We start from the raw sequence: 22958 nt of genomic DNA on the forward strand, positions 1-22958 counted from the left end.
AATCTACCTACTTACCCACTTATATCTAATTGGGCTACTGGTCTATAGAGCTTAGAAATGTTATATTACGCAGGTAAACGTACTCTAGTTCCACTGGGACGAAGTCAGACAAATATAAGTGACGTTAATCAATACAAATAGTGACCAAAATACATCTCTTTTAGCTACCAGTCTTGAGCAAAGATGGCCTCCATGCCTGGATTATGTTCATTAATATACGAAGCTCCTGGCTTCTACTATATCGTCATCTATAATATTCACATACTTAAATACCTATGCTAAACCATTCCATATTGCGCCCATCCAGTCAGGTCATAAGACTAATGACGGATCACAGCCGCCTAGCTTTGCGCTCTTCGGCTCCCCGTCCAAGATAATCTCGCTGACGAGCTTCCCTGTCGCAGGCGCATTCTGTATACCCCAGCACGTATGCCCTGCGGCAACGATAAGCCCCTTAGTGCCCACTTCGCCTATATAAGGTCCCCCTTGAGGTAGATAGCACGCCTGCTTCGCAAGGACCTCGCCGTCCTTGCCGAGCTCGTCACTTATGCCGCCGAGTTGATATATGATGTCCTCGCACCGGGCCACATCGACTTCGACCTCGGCGGTCGTTAGTGGTAGTTCGACCATATCATCCGTAGGCCCACAAGCGTATGCGGTGCCGTCTGGCCGCGCGTAGATTTCAGGTTCAACAATTTGTTGGCCCCTCAGCGGCCGATGTGCACCCGGCGCTCCTCTAGAGTCTCTGGGTGTTGGGGTAGGGAAGCCATTTGGGAGCATGATTGAAGTGAAGAGCGCGTACGCGGACACGGGATTTGGCGTCTTAACGACGACACTGTGAGCCCGAGCTGCCTTAATGGGAATCTCGGGCAGGAGACGTGGTGTCCACGGCCCGGCAGCTACCACACAATCCGTTGTCGGCAATATTTCTTCCTTTCCATCTTTCTCGTATGTCACGCTCTCTACGCTTCCACCATCTGGCGTCTTGTTGATGGCTGTGACCCTTGCGCCCGTCACAATCCTGACCCCCTTTTCTTCAGCCAATTGAGCCATGCTTCTGGTGAACAGTTCAGGATGTACCTGAGCTGTATTATCCGGGGTACCCATTCCCTCGTAAGCAGTCAGCGCATTCTCAGTATCTAGCCAATCCAGATCTTCAGGGGCGCCAAGTTTCTGCAGCGCTTTGATTTCTTTCTTGTGGTTTTTATGTAGTCCCTTTGAACGCTGCTCTGGGCCATTGTTGACGAGTTCCGCCTCGCCTATATTCTTCCCATCCGCCACTCTACTGCTGAATCCGGGTGGGAGACGGGCCTGGCAATCGATCTGACTTGCATAACATCGTCTATACCCCCATCTCTTATCGCCGCCGTATTCTTTCGCAAGCTCATCGTGTAGTTGGAAGCTTAAGGGTACGATGTTTCGAGGGAAAGCCCACAGCGCAAGCAAGCCACCTGCCTTACCGCTTGCGCCTCCGGCAATTCCGTCGTGAGCGGGGTTCCTCTTTGATGCAGTCTCGGGATCAGCCAACGTAGCCGGATCAGTGATACTGTCCGGAGTGCGTCCCCCGGTATTGCTGGTGGAAGCCTCGAGGAGGGTTATGTGATGCGTCTCCGGAGAATAAGAAGGGTGTCGAGTGAGGAAATAGGCGGTGCAGCAGCCAATAATGCCGCCTCCTATTATCGTGATTTCTTTTGGTGAGGATGCCATTTTGCGCCTAGAAAGATTGCTAAGGAGGTGAATTGGCGCGGGACTAAGCATTCATTCGAGTTACGTTTTATGCCCCAGTTCTTGCACTTATAGGCCTATAATTTGACGGACTGGAACTTCGAAGGTGACTTTTAACTAATGGATTAGAATGTGTTTTTGGTTTGTATTATGAAACCGCCTTATGATGATGCATATATTCTAAAAGTTGCCTAGTCCAGGCACCATGTTATGTAACGGCGGGTTGTGGTGGGCTACGGTGGGGTGCACGATGTTACGTCATTAACCATTAAGGGGACACTAAATGAGTTATATGGAGACAAATCTTTAAACTAATAACTTTATTTTATATTCGATTGGTTTAAGTAAACATACTTTTAAACATATTAAAAGGTGACAATTATAAACATCGAAGCCACGAGTGGTCTGAACACCTAACCACTCTACTTAGACTTCTCATTGTGATTGGTAAAAGGAAAAGCCCACCTCCGCATAGTTACCTACTATCTTCCTTGATATTCTTTTTTAATTGCAAGGGTTAATTTTAGAGCTTTCTTAGCCGAGACAATCTTAAAGCTACACGCAAGCTTTTGCTTGGCACTCTGGAACTTTCTGTTCATCCGTGAACGTAGAGTATAGAGGATACCAAGTCTTGAGGCATCCTGTGCTCTTGTCTCGTCGTAATGCCTTTCATTGGTACCGTATATGGGGACATCTTCGGTGTTATTGGTTTCTCTGGCCTCTTCGGTACTTATTAGGGGGTCTTCGGACATAATTTCCGTAACGCCGAAAGGAGTGTATGCCGGAAGAATTTCAGGGGTGTAACGAGGAAGGTACTCGCCTTCAAATTCGGATTCGATTTCTAAATCCCCTTCATTGATTCTGGTGGCAGTTTGTGATATAGATCTAACAAGGTTCTCTTGATTGTCGCTCATAGTTGGCCGCTCATTTTCCGCGCTTGACTCTTCACTCACGTTGAGTTCCGCATTCCTAGGAGGTAAGAGCTCAACTAACCCTGACTCCATGGCGTTGAGCTCTTCATCAGTGTATATATTTATTGTGCTAGGAAGCTTTACGTTACTTGTGCTGGACACGGGTTGTCCAAAGCTCGCTTGTATCACTTTAATAACGAAGGTTAATATGCGCCCCTTATAGGAATGTACTAAGATTTCAATGTATTTTGGAAGCACTAACTCCTATAATAATCTGTTAAGAACTTCTGGCCCCGTAGCGAGCCGGAAAGGGGAAGGAGGGGGGACTCTTGGTGATACGTACTATAACTACAAAAAGCGTCGACGTCGTCCCAATATGGTTTCGTTAAAATCTCCTCCGCTTCTTTAGGGGTCATCACATATTTGTAATTTGAATAGGCGTAGTCGATCATGAGAGTTCGTATATAGACGACGTTGTTGGTTGGACTACGCGAGGGGATAACCGGTATGGCCATAGTGACAATAATCCCTTGACAGGGTCCTTTGTTAATATAGTATAGTCAAGAAGAGCTGGACAGGAGATATCCACATATTCTAGTGATACGTCTCAAGCACTTCGACCAACTATGAAGTGCTTTTGAGATATTGTATCTGAATTCGTGTCGAGTGAACCAAATTGTACTGGATCTTAAGTTCTTACTAGATGTCGAGGGAACTACCTAGTTAATATGAAACTTTAGGCGCTTTGTCATAGTAGAGCATTTGTGTCGGCAATATAATGAAAGGCTGTGATTAGAATAAGGATTGTCAAGACATTTCCCTTTGTTTCCCTCGTGATCAAAACCTAGCCCTATATCTTGATACATGTAGTTCCTATTATAGAATACTAAAGGACGAAGTATCCCGGAGTATCTTCTTTATGGATTTCTCTTCTCCCTTGCCGATAACGGCTTTAGATCAGGTAAACAGCGGCGAGCTTTAAATAATGTAATTATGGAGGACCACTTACCTATAATTAGATGGTATAGTATGTTGAGACTTAACAAGGTTCCATACTGGAATTAAACAATGGCATTATGGTATTCTTTTTTAGAATATCTTATGTACGTACTATTTCGAGAAGGGAAGGTAGGCATAACCCTTAAATAAAGGAGGTAGCTATCATGATAAATGGTGCATAAGATGCATGCAATAGCATAGCCAACACTTCTTCGAACGCTAGATGTTACTAAGTATAAACACCCGTCGTGAGTTCTGCTACTTATCTCCGCCTTTTAGATATGCACGGTACAGAAGCATGGAATCCATAGAATTTTCTTGACATCGTTTTTCATGACGCTTTCTATATTCTGGTTCTGGAGAGAGGCTATAACAGCAAATTTGCGAGTGCCATAAATAGGTATGAACCATTTGTTAGGTGCTCTATCTTAAAGTAACTAAGAAGCATAATACACTCCTTGAGTATTCCTTTCCCCTGGAATATCAATGGCGAGCGACATAAGGGGAGTAGTCGTCGTGTATTCTCAAAACCTGGAAACACCAGGTCTCAAGTGCCGTCATAAGAGCCATGTACCCGAAGTGTCGACCCAATTCGCCGGTCTTGCCGCTCCCAAGAAGCTCGAACTTGAAGGGACTGCGGCTTATGGATAGTATAACTTTTTTGGTTGCCCAAACGGCGACTACCTCCTTGCCATCGCTGCTTTCCCCCAACTGTCTCGATTGTCTCTTCCCGCCCCGTCCGTCACCAGGTCCTTCGGCCCCCACTCGTACCAGCTTAAACCCTTTGGCATGTTTGAACATGGCTTTGATCTCGTTGCCTTGAGTAGGTCGCCATTCAAATTTCTCGCTGTGTAACCCCTCGCCCTCGCCCACCTTCATCGTGAACTGGTACCAACGACGAGTAAACTCCTGTTCGGGTCTCATGGTCGAAGTGAACATGTTAGGGTATTCTCCTATAGGAGGAAGGATGATTTCGTTGGCCATCCTATATCCTTGATGGAACCAGCCTGTCTCTTTCCCAATAGCTGAGATCTGGCCGTCTGTGGTCGACCCTTCGTGAAGAGTGAGGATTGTTTTCGATCCGATAGGTCCCCTCGACACCGTGAAGCGGAAGTCGTGAGCGTGTTGACCGAGGCTGAATTTCGTTTCATAGGGATTGGTATAGAAAACCTTCAGATAATGGGGGAAATCCTCGGCCATGTTGAAACCTGTTTATAGTGTTGTTAGTTTCATGATCGATTTTGTTGTCTATAGGCACAACTTACTGTATTCTTGAATAACAAGGCGTGCGAGTGTAGATATTAGTGTTGAAGGGTCGTTAATTTAGAATAGTTATAATAGAGCTAAGGTGTATATCCCGACTTAGAGCAGTGTTGAGATTATTCGTTCCTGGAGTAATGCTAGAATGATGGTTCTAGTGCATTGAATATTTATCCAGACGGAATACACTCGGTTTTACGGCTAGGCAGAACTGATTTAATGACCTTTTAAGTCGTATATTGAAACAAGCATCAACTAGACGAAGTGATGAAAATGGTGTATGGAAGTAAAGATGATGCCGAAATTTCTGGAGGGGAATATTGTTGGATACCTGACGGGTGGAAGATGTGTGAATTAAATGACGGCCCGTCAACATTATGCACTCTGGCAACTAGGATGGGGCTGTTAAATAACACTGGGATTTGTTTGCATACGTGTATGTGAGTTGTACCAGGTGAGTCGAATGACAAAGTTGACAGCTGTCTATCACCTAAGAAATCTGCATTGTATGAATGAGCCCCAAGAAATCATGACTGGATAAAAACCCAATAATTCCATTTGTTATACTTTATTCTTACGCAGGAGCTGTTTTCTTACCTAGAGTAAACCCTAACGTGAAATGAGTCTTTACATAACAGCTGGTAAATCATGGCCCAATATTAAAACCACAGGTAGAACTACTAGAACTCAACCCACTACATCTTGTTACATTCAATATAGGCACCTAACTCAATCAGAAACCGAAGATGGAACTCAATTTGGGATATCGTCTCGGAACTAATAAATCAACACGAAATTTTAGTAGTCCTGCCTCCAGGAGCCCCTCTCCTATTCCTCAAAAAATGATCAACGATAGACGGGAGTGGTACTGAAATACGTGACGCCTTGAACATCATAAGACCAAATCTTTAGGGCAGTGGCGAGGGCGAAATAGCCAAATTGGCTACCCAACTCCCCAGACTTGCCGCTTGCACGCAACTCAAACTTGAACGGCTTATTGGTTGGCGTCAAGCTCGACGGCACTAGGCTCTTTTCAGTAGCCCAGACAGCGACAACCTCTTTTCCATCGCTGGTCTCATCCACATGTCGATCGTCTCTTTTTCCGCCCTTTCCGTCCCCAGGACCTTTGCTGTCAAGGCGTACCAACTTGAACCCCTTAGCGTGCTTGAACATATTGCACACTTCATTGCCTTGAGTGGGTCGCCATTCAAACTTCTCACGGCCTGAGTCCAATTTTAATGAGAACATAAACGAGCGGTAAATATTGCCCATGAGGTTGATTAAGGTAATTGTAGTATCGCCGACCTGGACTTCGGTCTTGTGTGTGGCATGAACGATGTTTGGCTTGCCGACTACCGCTAGGACATTGCCGTCGTTGGTAAAGTTATCAAGAACCATAAGTGGCTTGTTCTTGAAACGAAGATCCACAGTAACCGTGAAGTGCATATCACGGGTATGTGCGCCGAGGTTGAAGATGGGAAAGGAAAGTTTGTTTGGAAAGAATGCTTGGAGGTAGCTGGGGAACTCGTTGTTCATGGTGGACGACATCGCGAGATACAGTTGGAATTGCCTGGAATCGGTTAATAAATTGATTATCTTTTTTCTCTTGCTAGTAGGACTTACTGTAAAGTTTATTGACGAAGGGTATTGGCTCTGGAGGGATACTGGTTTATGTCCAGGGTTTCTTGATGATCCAATGTCCAAGGAAGGTTGGGAGGGTAACTTGGGAAGGAAATGTATGGAGAGAGCAGGAGCTTTTGGGATGGAGGGTTTATATATAAAATATTTCCGGGGCTGAATGGAAGGACGTATATGGTATTTTCCTTAGTCACGTAAGTTAGAAAAATACCCTTCATCGTGATTTATGATTTATTTCGTCCTTACGTGGTGTACTATGTTGGATAGTTTTATCTCAGTCACTAGTAGGGGGCTTCGGTGACTAATGGGATTGAAACTGAAATAGACCTGAATAATAGACTTTTATACGTATAAGCGTATAAGAACGATATTGAGTCAGAATCATGGAATTGATAGGTGCCAGCCACTTGAATGATCTGTAATATCAAGTCCTCGATGAACAAACCACCCGAGTTCAGTACAATCATTACACCGAGAAGGCCCACCTGGGTCTTGGATAGCCATCTTGGCTACGGCTTGTGAGTCAATAGTATGTAAATGGTTACGGTCAAGTCCGTATGGATTATTATGCATGATTGATACTAATTATCAATGTTTATGAGGTACTGATTTGTTATCGGCCGCACCGTACCTTTTGTAGGTACATCTTGAATAATATGGGATATAAATTGTATCAGGAAAGAATTGCCCTAGAGTAATCCAAAGGAAAGAGGTAAGAATTTACGAAACTAGCGCCTAACCCATGCTTTATAATCCTCATCCTCATCGGCTTGCGTTATTGACTATTTGCTAGTTTGGGAATACTAGACTTCAAACTGCGTGATTAGTTTAGGTATTTTTCCACGGTTTGGTTCGCCTTACATTCTGGTAACAAATAAAACAGACCAGGTGGTTGCCTTCATGCAAATAAGACAAAGCATCAATAGCAGAAGATGGTATTACAACACATGATAGAGCACGCTCCCCTTAATGTGTTTGACAATTAACCAAAGAAACTATATTTCAAACAAATAATAGAAGGAGAGCGCGAATAAATAAAGATATTTTATATTCCCGTAATGAAAGATTTCTGACCCCAAAAGCTAGGTAAAAGCTCAGGCAACTATCAAAGGTCATGCTCTCCGTAGGGAAGCGAGGGTCATAACTCACCTAGGCGAAGATACTGAATGTATAAGAGGTGGGTTATGAGAGGGCAAGCTATCGGGCCTAGGGTATCTAGCAGCATTTAAGTTGAGAAGAAGTTTCATATATGATTTAAAATGATCAGCATATGTCCGTTTGTCAAATTAGGTACGTTGGAAAAGGGGGGAACCCCTCACCTCCCATCCTGAGTTCATACATGTAGCTACCTACTCATGTGGCAAAATCAACTTGAACTTATCTTATGCATAATTATTACGATTCAGATTACCATTAGAAAGGCTCCAAAATGATTCACAAGAAAGTTAAAGTAGCTGCTGTACATGCCGCCCCGGTATATATGGACAAGATTGCCAGCCTGCGTAAAGTGACCACCACTATTTCCGACGCATCACACAAGTCTATCGAGCTTCTTGCTTTCCCCGAAGTTTTCGTCCCCGGATTTCCCTACTTCACAAATTGCTATGCGCCCGACGCTTCGACAGTAGCGCTCTATGCTGCGCAGAGTGTCGTAGTACCAGACGACCTTGGCGAAGTACAAGCCGCGTGCGCGAAACACAAGATGGTCGTCGTCTTGGGTATCTCCGAGCGTATGCGTGATGGATACACGTTATTCAATAGCATCGTAACTATTGACGCAGACGGTACAATCTTAGGAGTCCATCGTAAGGTTCAACCTACGTGGGCCGAACGACTTGTATGGGGACAGGGATCTGGCTACACGCTCAAAAGCTATGAGCCCAAAGGTGCTGGGTATAAAATTGGCGCGCTCGCATGCTGGGAACATACGATAAACGGGGCTCGGCAAGCCCTTATCGATCAGGGCGAGCACATTCACGTTGGCTGTTGGCCGGCTCTCGATACTCTTGAGGGTTTCGAGGATGTGGCGTGCTTACAAATTGAGGCGTTGATGAAGACGCACGCTCTAACCGCGCAAGTATTCGTACTTTGTCCCAGTAGCTACGTTGATAAGACGTGTCTACAGTGGATGGAACAGAATCTAGGTCCACAAGATAAGGTGAAAGATGGCGGTGGTTGGACCACTATCATTCACCCCTTTTGCTCGATTATCAAAGGTCCCTACACAGGTGGCAAAGATATGATAATTGCTGCAGAAATTGATCTATCTCAATTAGATCTGGTAAAGGCGTATGTGGATGGGGCTGGCCATTATAAGCGCCCCGAGCTCTTCAGGTTGGATGTTAATACGGAACAGAGATGGAAAGATGAACCAGATATTGTCGGTCCTATCCCGTGGAATGCATCATAACTTCTACATATCGCTAATAATGGTTCTATAAATTTATCTTGGTGTTAGGTATAGGTATAAGTTGGTGGGTCTTTCGTGAGTCAATTGAGAACTTCATTGTTTTCCGTGATCGGCCGGGTATAATAGCGTATTGATGGCTTACGATGCGGACTTTCGTGACATCCCCTCACTATACCCCTAGTGTGGATTTTTAGCTTAAGTATCGTGGAAGCTTTGCTATATTGACGCCGTTTTCCATTCTTTTCTTTTAATATATTACAGTTCATCCTATATTCTATCATCATAATGGCCGATAGCAAATCGAAAACAGACTACACCCTTCACGTGTACTTTACCCGATACTCGAGTACGTCAATTGCTACGAATAACTTTAACATTATTGACGAACTTGAAAACTGACAACAAATATTAGGTTGGGGATCGCGAGTCGAACTTATTCTTTCATACTTCCACATACCCTGCGATATCAAACTTTATGGCATGAATAATCCGGCCGCCGCACCGCCAGCACGTTTCGCGAAAGGTCTGCTCCCTGCCTTACAAGTAGGTGCGGAAGACGAAGATTTCGTGATCACCGACTCTCTTGCCATAAGTGAATTTTTGGCAGAGCAGCACCCAGAGCTTCACTTATGGCCAAAGGACCTTAAGTTAAGGGCGTTAGCAAGAACAGCAGTAGCGCAGATGCATTCCGGTTTCAATGAGATCCGTAATACATACGCGACCAACTTCCTCGGCAAATACGCTGGCGATATCCCCATCAGCGAGTCTGTTGCAAAGGAGATTAAGGGAATGGTTGAACTTTGGAGCAAGGCGCGAGCAGATACTAAGAAAAGGCTGCAAGAGCTAGGCGAAGAGGATCAAGGATTTTTATACGGCGGCTTCAGTATTGCCGATGCCTTCTTCTGGCCTGTTCTATGGGTAAGTACCGGGAAGAATTGAATCTGTATCTTTGCTATTGCTCATGCATCAATGTAGCGTTTTCGCAGCTACCAACTACCCCTGACTGGGATTAGTGAAGACGGTTTGAAGTGGATGGCGAAGATGTGGAATGACCCGACTATAAAATTCCAAATCCAGGAGTACTTCCGACAAGCGAAAAACCCGTCAAGCAAGATCGAAAAGTACGATGATATTTTTAAAAGCAATCCCGATATTGAGTATGGCCAATTCACTGATGACTGGATCTTTGAGTCATAATTCTGGAATATAGAAATCGCTATGCCCGGGACCCAGACCCAGTATTTTGACCGTCACGCCGCCGAATACTTTCTTCAGAAGTCTTCCTCTAAACCCGCGACCCGAAAAATAGGTACCGGGGGCGGGGTGGCTCCTTCACTCCGAGTGAAGATTGAAGAGCTACAACCAGATATTACGATGGTGGAACGATAAGCTATGAGATCCTATTATTACCTGAGATAGGAAAACTAGACCTAGACAGCCGTAGCTATACCTAATATCAATCTATTAATAGAGATGTATTCCAGAGTCCTAGGAGCTGAATCGTATCCAGGCAACTATCCGGGATCTCGGGAAGATAATCTTCTCCGAATCTGACATCAGTCTAGATTATACGACTTTTTGTATATACATAAGGCATTGTTGACATCTTACCTCAAGGCTCACAGCATAAGGGCCCAGATATTACATCACTGAATTCTCGTTTGCCAAAATCATCCATAACCCACCCAAGATGCCTTCTTTCAACCCAGAAAAGGATATACCCGATTTATCAGGGAAAGTTGTGTTTGTCACAGGAGGTAAGCCTATAACCGATATGTAGGTGCTTTTGGGTATAAGGTACCTCTGCATGAGTTTTAGCTGATCATGATCTAGGCACCTCAGGGATTGGGAAAGAAATAGTTCTCTTCCTGGCTTCACACAATCCCGCTCATATTTACTTCACCGGTCGAAATGAAGAAGCTGGCGCTGCAGTTCTCGCTGCCGCTAAAGCTAAGGGTCCAAACACTGAGGTCACCTTCGTCAAGTGTGACCTCTGTTCACCCCGCGCCAAGATCCGACAAGCTATTGCTGAGAGCTTCAAGTCAGATCGCCTTGATGTATTCATTGCTAACGCCGGCATGATGGCTACGCCTCCTGGCCTAACGGAAGAGGGATTCGAGCTTCAATGGGGCAGTAATTATTTCGGGCACGCTGTGATGCTACAGGTTTTGCGTCCCATCCTACTGCGCACAGCCGAGGGCGGGGCCGACGTAAGACACGTCGAAGTCACGTCGTACGGCCATAACTACGCTCCGCCTGGAGGTATTCAGTTCGAGCACTTGAGAGAGCCCGGAGCCGCCGGCGAATTCGCGCGGTATGGCCAGAGCAAGTTAGCGCAGATCCTGTACTGCAAGGCGATGGCGAAGCGCTATCCGCAAATCACCAGCATCCCCGTGCACCCGGGCGTTGGCAACACGGGCTTGCTAGATCATACAAAACAGTCTATATTAAAGCGGCTTATTTCGGTCTCTAGGTTCTTGCTGAAGAGCGCGGCCGAATGCGCGTATAACCCGCTGTGGGCGGCTACGGCTCCGCTCCAAAAGGTAGAGAATGGGCAATACTATGAACCGGTCGGGAAGAAGGCGGCAGCATCGAAGCTGGCTGAAGATGAGGCGCTGGCTGATAGGCTTTGGGAGTGGACTGCTAATGAACTAAAAGATATAGAGGCACTATGATTGGATTGGGATGATTGACGACTTATGAGTGTATAGTTGGCGATAAAGGGTAATCTGATGTTTAGTATTGTACAATACATAGGGACTGTATTTTTAGAGCGCAGCGTGGACGAACCCCACCATAGTGAGCCACGATGCCTTCAATCACATATTTCGCCGCTTCAATTACCGTACTCTTACCTACTGTACAATATAGAGATTATAGTTTCTAAGTAGTTCTTTATAGATGAATATGTCCCAATTGATATTCTGGCACTGCGGATCTGCGATCATGAAATGGGTTAGCAACCTGTTAAAAGGGACATCCTCGGTAGAAAAGGGATCGGTCCTCTTGAACATTTGTCGAAACAGAATCTACCTCTTCTGCTATTATTCCTGCTATGTTAAGTCACTAAGGTACCTAAGGTAGATATGAATGGAAACTAAGAACTAAGAGTCTCGTGATAATAATGGACTAGGTCTTACGTTTGATGACATTTATAAGAATTCGTGGTATTGTTTGTTGATGGTTTAAATTTTGTAGGGTGGGTGGGGATCTAAAGACGTCCCTCCCTGTAAGTGGGTTTACTTTAGGCCGGTCACTACAAGTTATGGCGCCGTATCTCGCTATAATTTAGTATGTACAAGTACCTAAACTTACGATTATTAGTAATATTTCAACTTCACCGGTCTAAATAACCGTCTAAATAACCTCATCTTCTTCGTAATGTCTTCACTTACTCAGCGCGACTCGGAAATTTTCGAGCAGGTTTCTAATCCATCTTAACTTAACCATGTTCTTCACCTTTGCGTCAACGCCTTCCGGTAGCCGCTCATCTCGGCGGAATTCTAGACGGTCTAAAGTAGCACGGGCATGCAACTATTGCCGTGTACACCGGGTGCGTTGTGATGTTGAATTACCCTGCTCGCGATGCCTGGCCAATAATATAGAATGCGTCTCCTCGCCTCCTGGCCAACAATCCTCGGAGAATGCTCAAACTTCTCAGGACGAATCCATACCCATCCAGGAGGCGGCCGGCCCATGCTCGCAGCCTGCTCCGTCTAGTCCCGTCTCATCAAGGCCTGATGGAATGGATTCGACAGTCGGTTTCATGTCTAAAATCAACGCCTTCTGCTCTACTATCTCCCAGTTGTCGTCTGATTGCGTAGGTGACTCGCCACCGCCCCCCTATCCATCCCCAGATGGACAATCGTTACTAAACGAGAGTAACGGGCCCACCACCGTGCTCTCCCGGTCGCAGGTAAAACACTTGCTGGATATATACTGGGCGCGATGTCATCCTCTTAAGCCTATTGTCAATCGTGCCCATGTGGATGCAATATTTGAAACTTTATGGGCGCCTGATGGTTCCGAGTTGAAAACTCTCCCCGTGGTAGATGGTATCATTGCCCTCTGCTTGAACTACCTTAATAATTCAGGTTTAAGTCGTCGCCTACTGAGTCTACGCTTTGAAAAAGGGGGCCCTTCTCTTGCGTACTTCAAGCGTTGCCTGGCCGCCACTAGTCAGTATGCTGTTTTCGCAGAGCCGTCATTGGAATGTTTACAGTGCTATGTCCTCATGATTTTATATCTTCTTGACGCAGGTGAACACCAGCCTGCGTATAATATGATTGGACTAGCCTTGCGCATTGCGCAGGCACTCGATCTGCATCACGGGCTACCGGATTCCGACCCGAACGCCTATCTAGCCCGGCGCATTTGGTGGACCATCATTCATCTTAATTTCAGGTGTGCGCGGTTGCTGGGGCGTCCGGGTGGAGTACAACTTGCCGATACGACCTGCCCGTTACCACCTACAGATGAGTTTACCTACCATACCCGGGCGATTGCTCTTACTAGGGCTACTCTAGCTGTGACAGAGGCACTCAGTCGGCATCCAAATCTTCCAAACGAGGATCGTCTCGCGCAAGTCGTGTCACGCGCATCTGCCCTCTCCACAGAAGTTTACCGGTTGCATGAGTGGAGAGATCAACAGCTACGCCCGGCTCTTGGGCGTCCACTTCATGTAGATAGTAAATGGGATAGCAAGGAGACTTACAGTTGGATCTCTTCCGTGGCCGATATGAGCCCGTCTCGAGCCTTGGGCGAAATTTTCCTAGAGCTTCAATACTATGACGAGATCATCGGTTTGCATCGACCGTTCATTTGTTTCCCTGCCGGGTTAGTAGTTCCAAAAAGCAATCCCCAGAGAGATGCTCATGCGACAACATCACTACAACATGCTATAGCTACAGTAGACCTCACTCATCGCATCATGTCCACTACCGACGTGCTCTGTGGGCATGGTGAAATATGGCAATGGCAGTGGAATGCCCTACTCACATTGATCGGTTTTCTTATGGGATATCCGTTTTGCATATATGCACCTGCTGCTCGCCACCATGTCCAGCTAGCCTTAGAGATTTTCAGCGCAGCGGACCCAGGGAATTCGGTGGCCGTTCGGGCAGCAGCCGTGACCCGCTCACTTTGTGCCAAAGTAGACAATTTGGTGCATATATTGAAATCGAAAGGCGGGCGGCCAGCATCCCCCAATACGGAGAGGGAATGTATTATGAGATGGAATAACACAGAGGCTCCACTCGATCTTTCACGCCCAAGTAGTGACGAATTGTGGTCATGGGTAGATACCACAGACCCTAATGCGTGGCTGACCTATACCGATGGGATCACAGGAGTCCTAGCCGATTTTCCGAATCTTCCGTTTGGCAACGAAGGTTTCTCTCCTCTCCCTTAAAGACATGATCCGCGTGCTTTTACTGCATACCTAATCCAGTCCCGGCGTTAAATATACCAACCAACCGACTATATACCACCTAATCTACCTATCGCATATCCAGTTTTCATCTCTATTATCAATAGACCAGCCCTTGAACCGGTCTCTGTCGGTCAAAATCCGACTCGGCTTGACTGATAACTATAAAGACTAAACGCCGACCCCTTAATATGTCATCATATTCTCAGAAGAGCATACTACCACTGAAGACTTCAGCTCTAGAGCTCCCTTCAATCAATACAGGTACCTAAACCAATGCCCATATATATCGATATATTATATGGCCGGCTTATGGCCCACCCGCTGGCAGTATTTTGAGAATTATAAATGGTATACTACCCGCTAAAGTTATACCATCTACTTTGCGAGCACTGAGGAAAGGGCGATACGAATTACCCATCTTGTAAGGCTTTTAGTATATCCATATCCGATACGTTAACATTAGAATCAATGTCATCCTCGGATTTTGGGGGCGAATGAGGTGTGATACAACCCATCGCACCTCTGGAAAACAGGCACGATTTATTTTTAAGGCCCAAGTAAAAGAATTGCGCAATTCTCCTCCAGAATGCTCAGCGTCTTGCGCGTAAAGAACTTTCTAGTCGGTCAACTCTTCATCCAGTCGTTCCAGGTTGAAAAGGAGACGATAAGCTTCCAAGAATCTTAAGAGGGCACTGCCCCTTCCGGTTAGCTTCCGGGATACTATGGATCTACGTGCTGCTCCGGAATGCTAAATTTGGTATAGCCGGTGCTAATTTCGCCTTATTCAGCAATCATTTTTACACCCCTATCCGGAGTATATCCATATGAAGCAATCGTAGGCTCAAGGACGAGAATAAATCTTACGGGATGAAACTGGAAGAGGAGATTTCGGTAAAAAGTTTAATCGGTCTGCTATCCTGGTGAATAGTTAATTCCGTCACCAATGCAATCGTTGATTTCTAATAAGGTGGACATCCCATCGATTAGCTTACCCGAGCATTCGTTGCCAACAGGGGAAATATTTGATAGAGTCAATATATACGAAGTCAGAAATGCTAGCTACCTATTTATATTAAAGCCAAATCTTATAACATTAGAACAAAATCAACGAGTTCTTTCTCAACATCTTTCTATTCAGGCATATTGTCGTGATGGAGTTGGTCCCCTTTACCCAAAGCGGGCTCAAGCTTAGCCATGAGGACGCGGCTAGCGACGAGAATACGATCCCTAGATTGATCCAGTCATTCTTACGCAACCGCCCCGGAGGGAATAAGGAGAAGCAAGACGTAGTATTTCGAAACCTTACTGTTCGAGGAGCTGGAATTGGCGTAAGTCTGAACTATCCCCTATTCATAAGATGAACTATTGGAAGAGGAAAACATTGTTTGTGTCTTCAAGATACGAAATTAACTCCCTATAGCATCAAGAAGCTCCAACAATCCTAACAGCTTTGCTTGCTTTAGCTGAGAAGGTAAATCCAGCGTCGTACCTATCGAAAGAACCCAAACCATCACGCACGCTCCTCCATTCGACGTCCGGTATAATCCGCGGCGGGGAGACGTTGATGGTTATTGGAAAACCCGGGAGTGGTTGCACGACATTCCTCAAGACTCTGGTAAACTTGCGGGATGAATATCAAGCGGTAGATGGAGAAATATGGTACAACGGCCGGAGCGCAACGGAAATGAAATCGCGCCACCCAGCGGAGATGGCTTATGCTGGTGAGCCTTCCCGCAGTTAAACTAGTCATTATTCACATGTCCTATTGCAATTCTAACAATTTTAAATAAATAGGGGAAGACGATATCCATTTCCATAGTCTCTCTGTAGGCACAACGCTCCGATTTGCATTGAATGCGCGGACCCCAATCGATACCCCCAACCGTTCTCAACAGCTAGACGATGATGTACAAACTCTTCTTGACCTCTTCGATCTCGCGCACGTCGCGAATGTTCCGGTGGGGAATGATTATATTCGAGGTGTTAGTGGAGGTCAGCGACATCGCGTGACTCTGGCCGAAGCATTCTGTACGCGGGCTAGGTAAGAAACCTCATGAGCAAGCGACACATGTGTGCCAACTGACCCCTTTTAGTGTTATGGCTTTTGACAATCCGACTCGCGGCCTTGATTCTTCCACTGCACTTCGGATCGCCCGGATGCTTCGGGAGTATACTATTCAGAGTCAATGCTGCACCATCGTGTCTCTATACCAAGCCAGCGATGCAATAGCCAATTGTTTCGATAAAGTATTGGTACTAAGCTCAGGCCGCGTGGTATACTTTGGACCTACTAGCGAATCGAAGCAGTATTTCCAGGACCTCGGATTCGAATGCCCACCTCAAACATCGCTAACAGATTTTCTAACCTCCATGTCCGGAAATCCCAAGTCTCGTCACGTCCGCTGCGACCACAATGGACGACTCGTACCGATTAGTTCAGGCGATTTCGAACAACGATACCGAGAAAGTAAGCACTACGCACAGGAAATTTCGGGATTTTCGAATGATACAACGCCATCGCCATCGCGAGAGGTATCGAGCTTCCAGTTGCCATTCTACAGACAGATATACGAATGTACTATTCGTCACTACCGCATTCACTTTACGGATCGAAGTACTTGGGTTGCAGAAGCCGCGGGAACCGTAGCTCAAGCAATGATGCTGGGCACACTGTTTCGAGATCAACAAGCAGTCACCCACGGGATTTATACGAGATCATCGGCGTTGTTTTTCTGCGCCCTTATTATGTGTCTTCAAGCTACTGCGGAGTTTGGAAATACCTTTGCGCAAAGACCCATTCTTCTTAAGCAGCGAGCATTGTGTTTTTATAGACCGGGCGCTTACGCACTTGGACAAATCCTTGCTGATATTCCCTGGAAGGTCATCTTCATCCTTTATAACTTACCGATATACTGGATGGTCAATTTTAAACGGGAGGCTGGTCCGTTTTTCATTTGGTTCCTCACGTTGTGGATCTCACTTGTCTCATTGGGGGTGATGTTTCGTACCATTGCTGTATTCACTACGACTCCAACACGAGCTGTTCTCCCAGTAGGAATTCTGATGAACTCACTTATCATTTACACCGGATTTTACATCAATCCACCGGGGATGAAAGTATGGCTAGGATGGCTACGATATATAAATGTACGTTCTGGACCCCTATTTAAACGCATTATAGGTAATTACGGAGAACTCCTGAACTAACCAGCCTAGCCGATATATTATGCTTTCGAATCTGTTATGCTGAATGAGTTCGTATCGAGGGAATACCAATGCAGCGAAGAGGATACAGTCCCACGGGGACTGGATTACAATGACACTGCTTTCCAAGTCTGCGCAGTACAAAGCTCGATTCCCGGCAACTTAACGCTTTCTGGACGGGATTATCTCGAGACGGTTTATAATTTCTTCCAATCTAACCTCTGGAGGGATATTGGAATTAATGCTGCCTTTTTCGTTTTCTTTACTATTTGCGTCACGTACGTTTCGTTAGCTTTTCTTCTCTCTTTTTTCTTTTTCTTTTTTTTCTTTTTTTTTTTAAAAAAAAAATATCTCTAAGATGTGTACTGATTGATTTAGGGTTGGAATGGAGAGGTTTAAAACCCCCGCCGGTTATCTGTCTACGATATTCTACAGCACAGGGGCCCTACAGAAAAAACCTCTAGATACTTCGGACGAAGAGAAGTCCCCAGGACAAGATACGGACACAAGCGAGGCAGTTCTCTCGCAGCAAATCCGGACTACGACCAGAGAACCGATTAAATCTTCAAGACATCATTTCGCTTGGAAAGACCTTTGTCTAGATATTCAAGTGGGAGGGAAACATCGCCGATTATTAAACAATGTCTCTGGTAAGACTGCTCAAGTCCACCTGAGTTTTATTCACCCCTAACGCTTGCATAGGATGGTTAGAACCTGGCGCTATGACCGCTTTGATGGGGATGTCGGGTGCAGGAAAGGTTCGTATAATATTATTTACAAATTTGGCTCCTGCTAATCAAACGTCTGGCGTTAAAGACTACACTTTTAGATACACTCGCCCAGAGGGTTACCATTGGCATAGTAAGTGGTGGATTATACCTTGACAGTGAACCCCTTCCTCAATCGATGAACCGGCGGTCCGGCTTCGTACAGCAACAGGATGTCCATCTTAGCACGGCGACCGTCCGAGAAGCACTGCGTCTTACAGCCAGGCTCCGCCAACCAGCCTCAGTTCCTATCTCTGAGAAGTATGATTATGTTGACGCAGTCATTTCGATGCTTGAAATGGATGATGTGGCCGATGCGCTAATTGGTACCCCTGGCGCCGGTCTAAGTCTCGAGAAACGGAAACGAGTGAGCATCGGCGTTGAGCTTGCAGCAAAGCCGGATATCCTACTCTTCTTAGACGAGCCTACATCTGGTTTGGACGGGGATTCTGCATTCTCTATCATTGCTCTGATGCGCAAACTTGCAGATGCTGGACAGACCATCTTATGTACAATTCACCAGCCCTCATTCGAGCTCATCGAACAGTTTGACAACATCTTGCTCCTCATACCTGGTGGCAAGACGGCGTATTTCGGACCCATGGGACCGCAATGTCAAACCCTAGTCGAATATTTTGGCCGACATGCACGGCCCTGTGGGGATACGGAGAATCCGGCCGACTATGTTCTCGATCTTACGGTGAACGCTCCGGTTGACTGGTCTGAGACGTGGTTGAAGTCGCCAGAATATCATGCGGCCCGACAGCGCTTGGACGAGATATTATCAGGGAATGTACACGACAATAAGGGTGATGAGCATAACACGGCCTTCGCTGCGTCTCTCCGTGAACAAATAAGAGTGGTACTCCATCGAGCCTTCTTGAACTATTGGCGGGATCCAGACTACGTAGTTGGAAAGATTCAGATGAACGTCTGGATGGGTCTCATCAACGGTCTGTCATTCCTACAATTGTCGAACAGCATGACCGACTCGCGAAATCGCATGTTCTCCATTTTTGTTGGCATCATCACAGGGCCTGTGCTTACTCTACAGATCGAGCCACGTTTTATTGCCTTCCGCGATCAGTTCCTTGCACGCGAAAAGGAGTCTCGTGTTTATCACTGGTCCGTCTTCGTCTTGAGCGCGTTTATAGTAGAGATACCGTTTACTCTTATAGGCGGATTCGTCTATTGGGTCTTGTGGTATTACATGACAGGGTACTTTTATTCATCCGAACGCGCCGGTTACGCGTTCTTGATGTACGAACTCTACCATATTTTTACGAGCAGTGTCGCGCAATTAATAGCGTCAATTTTCCCAACCATTGGAGCTGCACACATAGCAACCGGCTTTGTCTGGCTTATGATTAATACCTTTAACGGTCCTCTTTCGCCGCCTCCGCTTACTCCTAGGGGCTGGCGGTGGTTCTACAATGTGTCGCCACTCTATTATTTCGTTGAAAGCCTCGCCACAAACGCTATGCATGGACTTGAGATAACTTGTTCTGAGTCGGAGATATCTGTCTTCCGTGCTCCAGGAAACCAGACATGCGGCGAATATGCTGCATCCTTTTTCAGTTCGTCATCCGCTCAGGGGTATCTAGTTGACGAGAATGCCATAGGAGACTGCGCGTATTGTCCATATGCAAACGGAGACGAATATGTAAGTTCTTCGGTCCGATATGCTTGATATCAGAGGCTAACGAGTTATTCAACATCACGTAGGTCAAGCAATATGACTTTGATTATAGTAGCCGCGCTAACAATATCGGTATCTTTATCGGCTTCATTCTTTTCAACTACACGGTTGCGACTATTGCAACATATCTAATCTTTATTCACAAGTGGAAGATACCCCAAAATTTGTCCCGAAAGCAGTAAATCATTAAAGATGCTGGAGAAGCCATCATCTAGAGAAGTATATTTCTAAACTGGAGTTAAAAGTTGTAAGAAATAGTTAGATTGATCAACATATTTTCTTTTTACGATTCGGATGCTATGGCGATAATAGAATAGAATAGAATTTTTAAGGAATTGTGAGGAGAATAGGAGGATTCGAATATATACTTAGGTAGGTACCTAATATGTATTTTTTAACTTATATTTTTTCTTTCTATGCGCCTAAGACTTATCTCTACCTATATTAAGGTGGTAGGCATGGTGGAAGCATCATCGATTGAGAATTAATCTAATCCACAATTGGTAGTTGAAGTAGGCTAAATAGCTAAAGTAATACTATACTCGCTCATAAAATAAACCACTAACAGGTAAAATCACGAGACGGGGAGCAACGGCATTCCGATGTAACCCAAGTTACCCCTTTTCCGCGTAGATCTCATGAACTGCATGATAAAGCCTCAATTTAAGCTGCCAAGCATGTGCTTACTACGCTAGTTTCTCAACCCAATAAATTCGAATTCAAGCAATGATTGGAAAGCTCCGGCTTCGGCGCCTGATGTGACGCCCACAAGCCGAAAACCCCCAGGGCTGACTTGGTGGAATAGTGACTCAAATTCAGCGACAGTGCGTTCGTGTGAATCATGCGCTCCGAGCATAAACGTATCTTCTACCCTACATGCGCTCAACTTATTAGTATTTAAAGTGGTGATCGGGGAAGAAAAGCTTTGCTATAAAATTAAAGAGAAATAGGTACATAGCAACTTACCGAGGCATTTTGCTTGCCAACGTATTCAGTCTCTTCGCAGGCGGGTCTGGAACAATACACTCGCTGATAAGAACTCTTGCCCCTGGCTTTAGGACCGGAAGTAATGATGACAGGATTTTCACCGCGTCCTCATCCTGCCAATCGTGCAGAATATGTCGGTAAATGTAGATATCGGCTTGAACTGTTTGCGGTTTGAAGAAATCATACACTTCAAAGCTGACGCGCGACTTCAGAGAAGAATCTCCAGCAACGGCGCGTCGTCCCATCTCTAACGAAGTGAGATTATTGTCCTGGATAATGAATGTTGCATCGGGCATTAAAGGTGCCAGTGCTAGGACTGTATGACCGCTGGAACCACCAACCTAAATTCTATCAGCTCACGAGAAAATATGCAAAGGTGAAGCACGAATAATAGTGCCTTGAAGAAAAGAAACACTTACATCAATCACTTTAACCTTTCCCTTGGATTCCCATGGCCAGGCTGCACGCAGACGATCAAAAGACCATAAGGGCGTGCTTGTTCTTCCCGCTAGATACTCATGATATCTCTTATTTGCGGCTTCATTTTTGTGGAAGTGGACGAATAACGATTCATTCGTGCCGTACGCCAGGTTAAATGCAGTGTCGGGGGCATGCTCCGGGTCATCGCGCTTAAGCACAACCGCATCCGGTATTTTCATCATAACTTTTCCAAGATCTTCCGCTCCGAACCGTACGATATTGCTCAAGTGCGGGTTCTGCACCAGCGCAGCCGACGATGCTGAGTGACGAATGACGTTGGGTGATTCCTCGACAAATACACCGTTGGCAATTCCATATCGTACTATTCGAGCCAGTAAAGGTTCAGAGATGCGTATAGCAGCGGCAAGTTCCTGGATCGATATTGACGACCCCAGTGGTACGTGTTCGGGAATCCTCAACCGAGTAATCAAATCTATGTTTACCGTGTCTGCAGTCTATGAGGTGACCCAAAAGGTATAAGTAATATTTTCAGCAAAGGACAGCAGATAATTAACAAGAAAATCGGAACAACACTAACCACCCAAGTTAAAGTCAGAATATGTTCAGTCGGACCTTGCACCAACCGTATCAGGTCGTGGGCTGCATCAATTATTTTGTTACGTGCTTCCCGCAATGTCTTTCCTGCTGGCGTGTCCGATTCCTGTCCGAAATCACTGAATCCTGACTCTTCAAAGGTTGGGGAAGGTAAGCCCTCTCCTTGGAGCAAGGACGAGAGCCTTGAGACTTGTTCCGTAATGGATGATGCTAAACTTTCGATAGAAGACATAGTTATGACGAATATAGAACTGGATCTTTAGAAGGTACCCAGGTAGGTTGATAATAATTATCGAGGTAAGGTGCCCCTTGAGCTTTTATATCAGCATATTTTAGAGACATGATTTGAAGTGGGTCTCAGGGATCCGATATAAGGGATTGGTTTCCCTTGCTTGGCTATTCTAGGCCAGATAGAGTATCTGAAGCAGAATATACTGTGTAAGTATGGATTTCAGGATGATACTATGTATGTGTGGCGGCCGAGTGCCCCCCACGAACATGACAAGACAGCATGGATAGAGAAGAGAATGGATGGGTGTACTTCCTTTTCTAGATGATCTTCAGATTTAACATCTGGATCTTGTTATCATGCATGCATGACATGGTTCATATCCCGTAGGAATTGGTAAGCGAACGTCAAGACACCTGGGTTCACCTCTATCGCCGAAATATACTAACCCCGTTGGATCTAAATCCTTATATTAACCAACATTCCTTTACCTACCTGCCTACTTAGTACCTAGATATCTTTCCCCTTGTTTAGTCTTAGATCATGCACGCACGATCCGACGTGTCCGACCATTCTCTTTCTACCGCTAATCATTTTACATACTACCTACTTAATACACGTACCGGTTTCTAGTTCTTTTATACTATGGTATGATGGGTAAGT

At 45.6% G+C, this 22958-nt stretch overlaps 10 protein-coding genes across 10 annotated transcripts; 5 read left to right on the forward strand and 5 right to left on the reverse strand.

Annotated features, from left to right (window-relative positions):
- Window positions 1–120: 120 nt before the first annotated feature.
- Window positions 121–1893, reverse strand: F5Y00DRAFT_248686 (FAD dependent oxidoreductase). The gene has a single exon (XM_048009476.1). The coding sequence runs from the start codon at window positions 1756–1758 to the stop codon at window positions 313–315; it is 1446 nt and encodes a 481-aa protein (XP_047860405.1). The 5' UTR covers window positions 1759–1893; the 3' UTR covers window positions 121–312.
- A 314-nt stretch (window positions 1894–2207) lies between these two features.
- On the reverse strand, window positions 2208–3151 carry F5Y00DRAFT_274016 (uncharacterized protein; the record flags this gene model as incomplete). Its single annotated transcript, XM_048013285.1, has 2 exons — window positions 2208–2824; window positions 2899–3151. The coding sequence occupies 2 exons, from the start codon at window positions 3149–3151 to the stop codon at window positions 2208–2210; spliced, it is 870 nt and encodes a 289-aa protein (XP_047860406.1).
- A 967-nt stretch (window positions 3152–4118) lies between these two features.
- Window positions 4119–4835, reverse strand: F5Y00DRAFT_266550 (uncharacterized protein; the record flags this gene model as incomplete). Its single annotated transcript, XM_048011956.1, has 1 exon — window positions 4119–4835. The coding sequence occupies one exon, from the start codon at window positions 4833–4835 to the stop codon at window positions 4119–4121; it is 717 nt and encodes a 238-aa protein (XP_047860407.1).
- An 861-nt stretch (window positions 4836–5696) lies between these two features.
- On the reverse strand, window positions 5697–6590 carry F5Y00DRAFT_248687 (uncharacterized protein). The gene is made up of 2 exons (XM_048009477.1): window positions 6519–6590; window positions 5697–6465 (listed from the first exon to the last, which is right to left on the reverse strand). Exon 2 carries the CDS (start codon window positions 6441–6443, stop codon window positions 5742–5744), a length of 702 nt encoding a protein of 233 aa, XP_047860408.1. The 5' UTR covers window positions 6444–6465; window positions 6519–6590; the 3' UTR covers window positions 5697–5741.
- Window positions 6591–7939: 1349 nt separating this feature from the next.
- Window positions 7940–8962, forward strand: F5Y00DRAFT_248688 (carbon-nitrogen hydrolase). The gene has a single exon (XM_048009478.1). It carries the CDS (start codon window positions 7963–7965, stop codon window positions 8941–8943), a length of 981 nt encoding a protein of 326 aa, XP_047860409.1. The 5' UTR covers window positions 7940–7962; the 3' UTR covers window positions 8944–8962.
- Window positions 8963–10421, forward strand: F5Y00DRAFT_248689 (uncharacterized protein). Its single transcript, XM_048009479.1, has 3 exons — window positions 8963–9289; window positions 9356–9861; window positions 9919–10421. Exons 1-3 carry the CDS (start codon window positions 9229–9231, stop codon window positions 10138–10140), a joined length of 789 nt encoding a protein of 262 aa, XP_047860410.1. The 5' UTR covers window positions 8963–9228; the 3' UTR covers window positions 10141–10421.
- F5Y00DRAFT_248692 (NAD(P)-binding protein) lies at window positions 10422–12108 on the forward strand. Its single transcript, XM_048009480.1, has 2 exons — window positions 10422–10700; window positions 10777–12108. Exons 1-2 carry the CDS (start codon window positions 10634–10636, stop codon window positions 11616–11618), a joined length of 909 nt encoding a protein of 302 aa, XP_047860411.1. The 5' UTR covers window positions 10422–10633; the 3' UTR covers window positions 11619–12108.
- A 68-nt stretch (window positions 12109–12176) lies between these two features.
- F5Y00DRAFT_199333 (fungal-specific transcription factor domain-containing protein) lies at window positions 12177–14835 on the forward strand. The gene has a single exon (XM_048005322.1). It carries the CDS (start codon window positions 12392–12394, stop codon window positions 14351–14353), a length of 1962 nt encoding a protein of 653 aa, XP_047860412.1. The 5' UTR covers window positions 12177–12391; the 3' UTR covers window positions 14354–14835.
- A 104-nt stretch (window positions 14836–14939) lies between these two features.
- F5Y00DRAFT_199326 (ATP-binding cassette transporter) lies at window positions 14940–20249 on the forward strand. Its single transcript, XM_048005321.1, has 9 exons — window positions 14940–15702; window positions 15795–16095; window positions 16169–16415; window positions 16468–17521; window positions 17591–17856; window positions 17957–18228; window positions 18281–18336; window positions 18395–20008; window positions 20071–20249. The coding sequence occupies exons 1-9, from the start codon at window positions 15526–15528 to the stop codon at window positions 20224–20226; spliced, it is 4143 nt and encodes a 1380-aa protein (XP_047860413.1). The 5' UTR covers window positions 14940–15525; the 3' UTR covers window positions 20227–20249.
- Window positions 20250–20455: 206 nt separating this feature from the next.
- On the reverse strand, window positions 20456–22732 carry F5Y00DRAFT_248695 (putative O-methyltransferase). The gene is made up of 4 exons (XM_048009481.1): window positions 22050–22732; window positions 21451–21966; window positions 21011–21372; window positions 20456–20916 (listed from the first exon to the last, which is right to left on the reverse strand). Exons 1-4 carry the CDS (start codon window positions 22296–22298, stop codon window positions 20736–20738), a joined length of 1308 nt encoding a protein of 435 aa, XP_047860414.1. The 5' UTR covers window positions 22299–22732; the 3' UTR covers window positions 20456–20735.
- Window positions 22733–22958: the final 226 nt, after the last annotated feature.

This window comes from Daldinia vernicosa (assembly GCF_022497035.1).
Source record: "Daldinia vernicosa strain CBS 139.73 unplaced genomic scaffold F5Y00scaffold_74, whole genome shotgun sequence".
NCBI lineage: Eukaryota > Fungi > Ascomycota > Sordariomycetes > Xylariales > Hypoxylaceae > Daldinia > Daldinia vernicosa.

Excerpts from the sequence above, each read along its gene's own strand:
- F5Y00DRAFT_248686 (XM_048009476.1), bottom strand. The coding sequence starts at position 1,758 with ATGCTTAGTCCCGCGCCAATTCACCTCCTTAGCAATCTTTCTAGGCGC.
- F5Y00DRAFT_248687 (XM_048009477.1), bottom strand. The coding sequence starts at position 6,443 with ATGTCGTCCACCATGAACAACGAGTTCCCCAGCTACCTCCAAGCATTC.
- F5Y00DRAFT_248688 (XM_048009478.1), top strand. The coding sequence starts at position 7,963 with ATGATTCACAAGAAAGTTAAAGTAGCTGCTGTACATGCCGCCCCGGTA.
- F5Y00DRAFT_248689 (XM_048009479.1), top strand. The coding sequence starts at position 9,229 with ATGGCCGATAGCAAATCGAAAACAGACTACACCCTTCACGTGTACTTT. Across the intron at positions 9,290-9,355 it reads GTACTTTACCCGATACTCGA|GTTGGGGATCGCGAGTCGAA; the intron begins GTACGTCAATTG and ends AACAAATATTAG. Across the intron at positions 9,862-9,918 it reads TCTTCTGGCCTGTTCTATGG|CGTTTTCGCAGCTACCAACT; the intron begins GTAAGTACCGGG and ends GCATCAATGTAG.
- F5Y00DRAFT_248692 (XM_048009480.1), top strand. The coding sequence starts at position 10,634 with ATGCCTTCTTTCAACCCAGAAAAGGATATACCCGATTTATCAGGGAAA. Across the intron at positions 10,701-10,776 it reads AGTTGTGTTTGTCACAGGAG|GCACCTCAGGGATTGGGAAA; the intron begins GTAAGCCTATAA and ends ATCATGATCTAG.
- F5Y00DRAFT_199333 (XM_048005322.1), top strand. The coding sequence starts at position 12,392 with ATGTTCTTCACCTTTGCGTCAACGCCTTCCGGTAGCCGCTCATCTCGG.
- F5Y00DRAFT_199326 (XM_048005321.1), top strand. The coding sequence starts at position 15,526 with ATGGAGTTGGTCCCCTTTACCCAAAGCGGGCTCAAGCTTAGCCATGAG. Across the intron at positions 15,703-15,794 it reads TTCGAGGAGCTGGAATTGGC|CATCAAGAAGCTCCAACAAT; the intron begins GTAAGTCTGAAC and ends AACTCCCTATAG. Across the intron at positions 20,009-20,070 it reads ATGCAAACGGAGACGAATAT|GTCAAGCAATATGACTTTGA; the intron begins GTAAGTTCTTCG and ends AACATCACGTAG.
- F5Y00DRAFT_248695 (XM_048009481.1), bottom strand. The coding sequence starts at position 22,298 with ATGTCTTCTATCGAAAGTTTAGCATCATCCATTACGGAACAAGTCTCA. Across the intron at positions 21,967-22,049 it reads TTCTGACTTTAACTTGGGTG|ACTGCAGACACGGTAAACAT; the intron begins GTTAGTGTTGTT and ends GTCACCTCATAG. Across the intron at positions 20,917-21,010 it reads TTGGCAAGCAAAATGCCTCG|GGTAGAAGATACGTTTATGC; the intron begins GTAAGTTGCTAT and ends GAGCGCATGTAG.